Source organism: Perca fluviatilis, chromosome 8, assembly GCF_010015445.1.
Source record: "Perca fluviatilis chromosome 8, GENO_Pfluv_1.0, whole genome shotgun sequence".
NCBI classification, from domain to species: Eukaryota; Metazoa; Chordata; class Actinopteri; order Perciformes; family Percidae; genus Perca; species Perca fluviatilis.
The window spans coordinates 5,005,146-5,013,060 of record NC_053119.1 but is presented as its reverse complement, the minus strand read 5'-3'; the positions used below and the strand labels follow the sequence as shown (position 1 = coordinate 5,013,060).

General features: G+C 43.5%; 1 protein-coding gene across 2 annotated transcripts; it reads left to right on the top strand.

The window, feature by feature from the left end:
- The first annotated feature begins 1,119 nt into the window (after positions 1 to 1,119).
- Positions 1,120 to 7,699, top strand: urahb (urate (5-hydroxyiso-) hydrolase b). Of its 2 annotated transcripts, none has more exons than XM_039809126.1 (4): positions 1,120 to 1,234; positions 2,763 to 2,902; positions 3,775 to 3,910; positions 7,435 to 7,699. In XM_039809126.1, the coding sequence occupies exons 2-4, from the start codon at positions 2,769 to 2,771 to the stop codon at positions 7,522 to 7,524; spliced, it is 360 nt and encodes a 119-aa protein (XP_039665060.1). In that variant the 5' UTR covers positions 1,120 to 1,234; positions 2,763 to 2,768; the 3' UTR covers positions 7,525 to 7,699. The 2 variants fall into 2 exon arrangements, with proteins under 2 accessions (XP_039665060.1, XP_039665061.1); XM_039809127.1 differs by having other exon boundaries at positions 1,149 to 1,234; positions 2,766 to 2,902.
- The last annotated feature ends 216 nt before the right edge of the window (positions 7,700 to 7,915 follow it).

Sequence of the window (7,915 nt, the reverse complement as noted above, 5' to 3'; positions counted from 1 at the left end):
GTCCCACAGCCCTATGGTCCCACAGCCCAATGGTCCCACAGCCAAATGGTCCCACAGCCCAATGGTCCCACAGCCCTATGTTCCTACAGCTCTATGTTCCCACAGCCCAATGTTCCCACAGCCCTATTGTCCCACAGCCCAATGGTCCCACAGCCCTATGGTCCCACAGCCCTATGTTCCCACAGCCCTATGGTCCCACAGCCCTATGTTCCCACAGCCCTATGTTCCCACAGCCCTATGTTCCCACAGCCCTATGGTCCCACAGCCCAATGATCCCACAGCCCAATGGTCCCACAGCCCTATGGTCCCACAGCCCTATGTTCCCACAGCCCTATGGTCCCACAGCCCAATGATCCCACAGCCCAATGGTCCCACAGCCCTATGGTCCCACATTTTTAGGATTTAGGGTTACATTCCATCTGTAGCCCATTGCTACTGGATAATAGGTTGGGTGTAATTGGCCACCAAATTGGGAGAAATGGGGATACAATCTGATACAAATTTATGAAAAAGGAAATGTGGGAACATAGGGCCTAATTTTGGGGAAAAAAATCTTAGAAATGTGGGAACATAGGGCTGTGGGAACATAGACACGCTCCCCTGCATTGCCTTTCAAAACAAAGAGGGAAAGGAGGACAAAGGTCAACAGAGTTTGGTAGGAATTTAGTGTCTTGCTCCAAGCGGTTTGTTTTTATTACACTGAGGTCTCTTTTACTCTTAAATCTACTTAAATCGGAAATAGTTTAAGCATTTTAGGAAGAAATTCACATCTTCACACAGCCCCTTCAAAGACAGAGTGCCTCACCATCAACATAGATCTTAAATATATGAGAAATGTTTTAATGATTAAAGAAACAAATATTAGAACAGCACCAATTATACCACAATAAAAAGTTGGATCATATGACAACACTATACTATATATAGGCTGTAATCATTATATTGTCATTGTTTTAATTAAATCAGTCGAGGCTTTGTGTTTGAACAGTTTAATCAAAGTCAAACACTGGACAAGATGTCGACTAAAGGGAAGCGGCACTCTATCAGCTTGTGTTATTGATTCATCAAAGCCAGCACAACCTTTGACCCTGTGTGTTTGTGGCAGTGCATGCTGGGTAAGTGGCTGTTGAGCTGTGTGGGCGTGTGCAGTTGACGGTACAACTGGTTGGATGGGTTTTTTAGGACCTGAGTGAACTGGCTGCAGCGGAGAGGCGGCGCACCGACACACACAGAGGTAAGACTTCTCCTACAACAAGCTACTCTTACACTGAAACTCACTGCAGACACAAATATCCCACTACTGCATTTACATTTGATCAATACTTGCACTGTATCACAAGTCTGTGTGCTCTAGAAAGTGGATTTCAAGCATTATACATAAGTTGTTTGTCCATATTTTGTCAGATCAACATTTAGGCTTTAGCTCTGATCTTTATCTTTCAGAGTTTATGCAGTTTTTTTCCCCTTCATCCCTATTTTCCGTACTTTTTAATCTACATGTGCATGTTGTACTCATGTCTCTAAACAATCAAGAATCCCAACTTTATGTTCTGTAGTTTTCAACAGAAAGTGGTCTTAAAGCATTTCACGCGACTGTTTTGTCCATTTTTTTTTGTCAGATCAACTTTCAGATCATTTGTTTTTTAGATCTGATCTTTTAAAGCTTATAAAGTAGAGGTATTTATTGTAGAAGTATAACACGTGCATGTTCCTAAACAGCAACCAGCTCAGAGCTTCGCAGTCTTTGGGTTATAACCCCTTCTTGTGGTCTCTTGATATGCATAAAAAGGTCATTTATTGTATTTGTATACATTTGAAGTTTAAAATAAACTATATTCTGCCTCTATGTTCTTTAATAACCATGTTACAAACGCCTGTGTTGTCCTATATCTCAATGTTTTGGTCGCTTTATTTAAAGATTTTATTAATTTATTTTAATTTGTGGGTTTTTTTCCACGTTTTTATCGCTTTTTCTGACATTTTGCAGCTTTTTTCCAACGTTTTTGACACTTTATTCCAATGTTTTTTGATCGATTTTGTGTCTTTTGCCAGCATTTTGCTATGTGTGTTTATTTTCACATGTACAGCGCTTATTTCGACATCCCATATTTTCTAATTTTTTTTTTAATGGGTCAAATTTGACCCGAGAACAACATGAGGATTAAAATGAAAATACGCAAAACTGCCATTCAGACTCCCTTTCACATGGCAGCTCAACTACTCTAATTGCTGCAGATCATGGGATTTGGGGGGTGGGAGGGGGAGTGAACACAGGGGTCAGGGGTCAGATGGCTGAAAGTCTTTGGACTAGTTCGTGAGAAGCACAGAGCTTTTTTTTAATCTGCTGGTCCACCATTGATTGTTTTAAAAAAAAAAAAAAAAATCCTTGTAGTCTGTATCGACAACGTTCCACTTCCAGGATTGTTCACTTCCATCGGATGTCCCTCATTTCGGAAGGATGTCCGTCCCCTTCCTCTTCTTTTTCAGGTGGATTTATGAGGTCCAGCCAGACCTTCCTCGGCAGCGCTGTGGAGGAAGGTCTGGCAATGCGAGACTAAGCCCTTTGTGACTTGTTTTTGAAAAGCGCTTGTAAAAAATAAATGTATTAAGAAACGTATCAACAAGATAGATTGATACTGAGGGTGGAAAACTACTTGTCGTGTGTATCGTTCCGTACGTTGGCATCGTGGAGCCCGTTGAGACTGTAACTGTGACTGAACGTCCTCCAGGTAAAGCTCACCTGTCCGCACCTGTCCCCCCAGCAGATCATGACGTCAGCTGATTCCAGCCCCCTGACCACTCACGTGCTGAACACCGGAGACGGCGTCCCGGCGGCCAAGGTGGACGTCAGCCTGCACCGGCTCGACTCCAAGCTGATGATCTGGAACATGCTGAGTGTCGGGTAGGTCTGTAGGGTTCGAACCTGCGGACAAAATACATCACTGCGCTGCTGCTGACGCTTCTGTTAAAGCACGCGTGTCAAAATCGAGGCCCGAGGGCCAAATCCGGACCCCTCGCAGGTTTTGATCCGGCCCGCATTTCAATCTAGGTTCACAATAAATGTAGGCCCACCTAGTTTTTGTTGCTTTTTCCAAAGTTTTTGGTGCTTTTTTTTGTTTTGTTACATTTTTTTTCGACATTTTTGATGCCTTTTCTGGCGGTTTATGCATTTTTTTCAATGCTTTAGGCACTTTTTCAGAAGTTTTTGGCACTTGTAACGATGTTTTTGCCACTTTTTCAGACAATTTTTCGGTCTTTTTCCCACTTTTTTGGCGTTTTTTTCAACGTATTTGTCGCTGGCTGAGGAACGTTTTTGCCAAACTTTTTTGGGGCTTTATGAGGCCCAAACTGTCAGTGAGAAGACTACAGTATATGAGACATGCAATAATACAGTCAAAATATTTGACTTTTTCCTCTTAAATAAAAGCATGACAATAAACTCTACATGTGATTCTCAGTTTCCAGTGTGGCCCTCTGGGAAACTGAGTTTGACGCCCCTGTGTTAAAGCTATAGTGCGCAGTTTCTGTCGCCCCCATGAGGAATTATAAGCAATGACAACAAGTAGACGTCATCTTGGGCTTTTTGGGAAACAGTGGTCCACATTTTTTGCCATTTCCTGACATTTTAGAGGACCAACAGCTAATCGAGAAAATAATCGTTAGCTGCAACCCTAAAAGTCTGAATCTGGGATTTTGTAAATCTAATTATTACAACAGTCAGAGTCTTTATGAGCTATAATGAACTTTAAAACTCAGCCGTCTTGTGATTTTCAGGACTACAAATGAAGATGGCCGCTGCTTAGGACTCGTCAGCAGAGAAGCGTTCAGCCCCGGCATGTACAAGCTGCGCTTTGAGACGGGTTCCTACTGGGAGAACATGGGTCAGAACTCCTTCTACCCTTATGTAGAGGTACGTTTTAAGATGCTGTATTATTTTCCCCTTTCCTTTATTGTGTTATATATCTTTTTTTGTGCCCGTTGTAGGTTTACAAAGTGAAAAAGCCCAAAGTCCCCCCAAAGGGACTTACCATCTCCAACAGAAAGGGTCACTTTGGAACACACGTTATAATGCTCGCCTAGCTGCTAGCGTAGCACGCCCTCATACTCTGCTTCTGACTGGCTAGTAGTCCTTACCTAGGTACTGTCAGGGCCCGCCCTCATACTCTGCTTCTGACTGGCTAGTAGTCCTTACCTAGGTACTGTCAGGGCACGCCCTCATACTCTGCTTCTGACTGGCTAGTAGTCCTTACCTAGGTACCGTCAGGGCCCGCGCTTCTGACTGGCTAGTAGTCCTTACCTAGGTACTGTCAGGGCCCGCCCTCATACTCTGCTTCTGACTGGCTAGTAGTCCTTACCTAGGTACTGTCAGGGGCCGCCCTCATACTCTGCTTCTGACTGGCTAGTAGTCCTTACACGTACTGTCAGGGCATGCCCTCATACTCTGCTTCTGACTGGCTAGTAGTCCTTACCTAGGTACTGTCAGGGCACGCCCTCATACTCTGCTTCTGACTGGCTAGTAGTCCTTACCTAGGTACTGTCAGGGCATGCCCTCATACTCTGCTTCTGACTGGCTAGTAGTCCTTACCTAGGTACTGTCAGGGCCCGCCCTCATACTCTGCTTCTGACTGGCTAGTAGTCCTTACCTAGGTACTGTCAGGGCCCGCCCTCATACTCTGCTTCTGACTGGCTAGTAGTCCTTATAGCTACTGAGCATGTGCGACTCCCAACAAAGATGGAACAGAAGTGAGAGGTCTCACTCTGTAGGTAAAACCGAGAGCTCAACACACAGGGTGAAAAGAGGAGCTGCAGCAATGTGCAGTACAACAAAAATATGGTGTTTTTGGAAAATTAAACCACGTAAACCTATTCTGATATAACCTCTAAATACAATTATGAACCTGAAAATGAGCAGAATATGAGCACTTTAAATAATTTAACTGATGGTCCCTGTATTTGGACCAGAGGTGGAAAGTAACAAATTACAATTACTAGTGTTACTGTAATTGAGTAGCTTTTTAATTTTTAAAATCTGTAATATGACTTTTACTTTAGTATATTTTAAATCCCATAAAAGCAACAGTTTTGTATTTTAATTTTGCAAGTGAACCGCTGTTTGTTAGTGATGCACGTAGCTGCCACTGGAAATTATACCATCAGACTATTAACAGTCAACAGATGATGAATAAGTGGCAGATGCATATTATTTAAAACACTCTACTGCCATTGCAGCGAAGTGACCAGTGATCACCACAGGGTGTCGCCAAATCATAATCTGAATACTTTATCCGCGATTGCACCAATCTGTCTTTTTTCAAATCACAAAGTCAAAACTCTCATTACTATGTGTACTTTAGTGTGTACATTTTCGTAGTATGTGTATTTCCTTTGAAAAACTCTGTAAAGTGTCTTTGAGTGTTGCAGAAAGTGCTATATGAATAAAATGCATTATTATTATTATTAAGGTTATTTATTAATCCCCTCAAGGAAATTGTTGTTACAGTGGCTCAAAGTAAAATGTAGGCATAAATAATGGTAAGAAAAAACAAGTCAATAGTTGTATAAAGTAACAAAAGTAAAGAGCAAGAGTTAAGGTTTAAAATTAGGTTTTAATTTTTTTTTTTTTTTTTTATTCAACCTTTATTTATTTTTTTTTATCTCAGGTAAAACCGCATTCCTTGCTTTATCCCTCCAGGCCACCACTAACACAGGTTTAAAAAATCGGTAAAATCAGACAATCCTCAGGATTAAGATGTACTGTAAGCATGTTTTAGTTGGAGTTGTTGTCGTCACTTTAGACCAGTGTTTTCTCAAATGGGGGTACTTTGGAGGACTTCAGGGGGTACGTGTCCCCCTAGTGGTACTTTGGAGGACTTCAGGGGGTACATCTCCCCCTAGGGGTACTCTGGAGGACTGCATGGGGTACGTGTCCCCCTAGGGGTACTCTGGAGGACTTCAGGGGGTACATCTCCCCCTAGGGGTACTTTGGAGGACTGCAGGGGGTGCATCTCCCACTAGGGGTACTTTGGAGGACTGCAGGGGGTACATGTCCCCCTAGGGGTACTTTGGAGGACTACAGGGGGTATGTGTCCCACTAGGGGTACTCTGGAGGACTGCAGGGGGTGCATCTCCCACTAGGGGTACTTTGGAGGACTGCAGGGGGTACGTGTCCCCCTAGGGGTACTCTGGAGGACTGCAGGGGGTACATCTCCCACTAGGGGTACTCTGGAGGACTGCAGGGGGTACATGTCCCCCTAGGGGTACTTTGGAGGACAGGGGGTATGTGTCCCACTAGGGGTACTCTGGACGACTGCAGGGGGTATGTGTCCCACTAGGGGTACTTTGGAGGACTACAGGTGGTACGTCTCCCACTAGGGGTACTCTGGAGGACTGCAGGGGGTACGTGTCCCCCTAGGGGTACTTTGGAGGACTACAGGTGGTACGTCTCCCACTAGGGGTACTCTGGAGGACTGCAGGGGGTACGTGTCCCCCTAGGGGTACTCTGGAGGACTGCAGGGGGTACGTGTCCCACTAGGGGTACTTTGGAGGACTGCAGGGGGTACGTGTCCCACTAGGGGTACTTTGGAGGACTGCAGGGGGTACGTGTCCCACTAGGGGTACTCTGGAGGACTGCAGGGGGTACGTGTCCCCCTAGGGGTACTTTGGGGGACTGCAGGGGGTACGTACGATTTTTTACAAAATGTTTTTCAGTTACGAGCCTGTAGTTACTTCTACTTCTTAAAGGGTTAGGGTTTTTGTTAGGTCTTAAAGTTTTTGTTGCTGTTCTTGAAGTTTGTCACCTTTTCTTGAAGGTTTTGTCGTTTGTTTTGACCTATTCTTGCCTTTCTTCCTGACTTTTTTCAGTTTTTGTCACTTTTTTCGAAGTTTGTCGCTTTTTGGAATTTTGTGTCACTTTTGTCGCCCTAGAGTTCTTTTTTTCTTTCGATTTTTGTATCACTATTTTCTATCTGTTCTTGCCTTACTTCCTTCTTTCTACAGTCTTTTTCCAAGGTTTTGTCTCATTTTTTCCATCAGCATTTAAATGTTTTCCAGGTCCAAGACTGTTTAGTAAATCATCTGACATTACTGTCTTGTTTCCTACCAAACATTATTCGCGCTGGTTAGGGGGTACATGGCTTAAAACAACTGTACAAAGGGGGAACATTTGGACTTGAGAATTTTTTTTTTTTTCACTCATTATGTATATTTCCTTTAAAATAACAACTATTGATTTGAGTTATTGCCAAGTCATTGTGACACCACAGTTTGTCTAGAACTAAAGACAATTTATGATTTATCACAGAGTGAAAATACATTGATTTGTGATCCATTTAGTAGATATCAGTTTGTATTTATTGTGTGTGTGTCTGTGTGTGTGTGTGTGTGTGTGTGTGTGTGTATGTGTGTGTGTGTGTGTGTGTGTGTGTATGTTTCCAGGTTGTGTTTACCATCACTGAGACGGAGCAGAGGTTTCACCTCCCCCTGCTGATGAGTCGCTTCTCCTACAGCACGTACAGAGGAAGCTGAGAGCAGCTTCAACAGCATTCTCATTCATAAAGAGAGACATGAATACAAGAGTGCAGTAAACACAACAGGATAATCAACAAAAACACACACACACATACACATACACACACAAAAAACACACACATACACACACAAACACACACACACACACATACACACACACGCAAACACACACACAAACACACAAACACATACAGACAGACACACATATAGACAGACAGACAGACACACACACACACACACACACACACACACAGACAGACAGACAGACAGACAGACACACGCACGCACACACACACACACACACACACACACACACACACACAGACACACACACACATACACACACACATAGACAGACAGACAGACAGACAGACAGACACACACACAC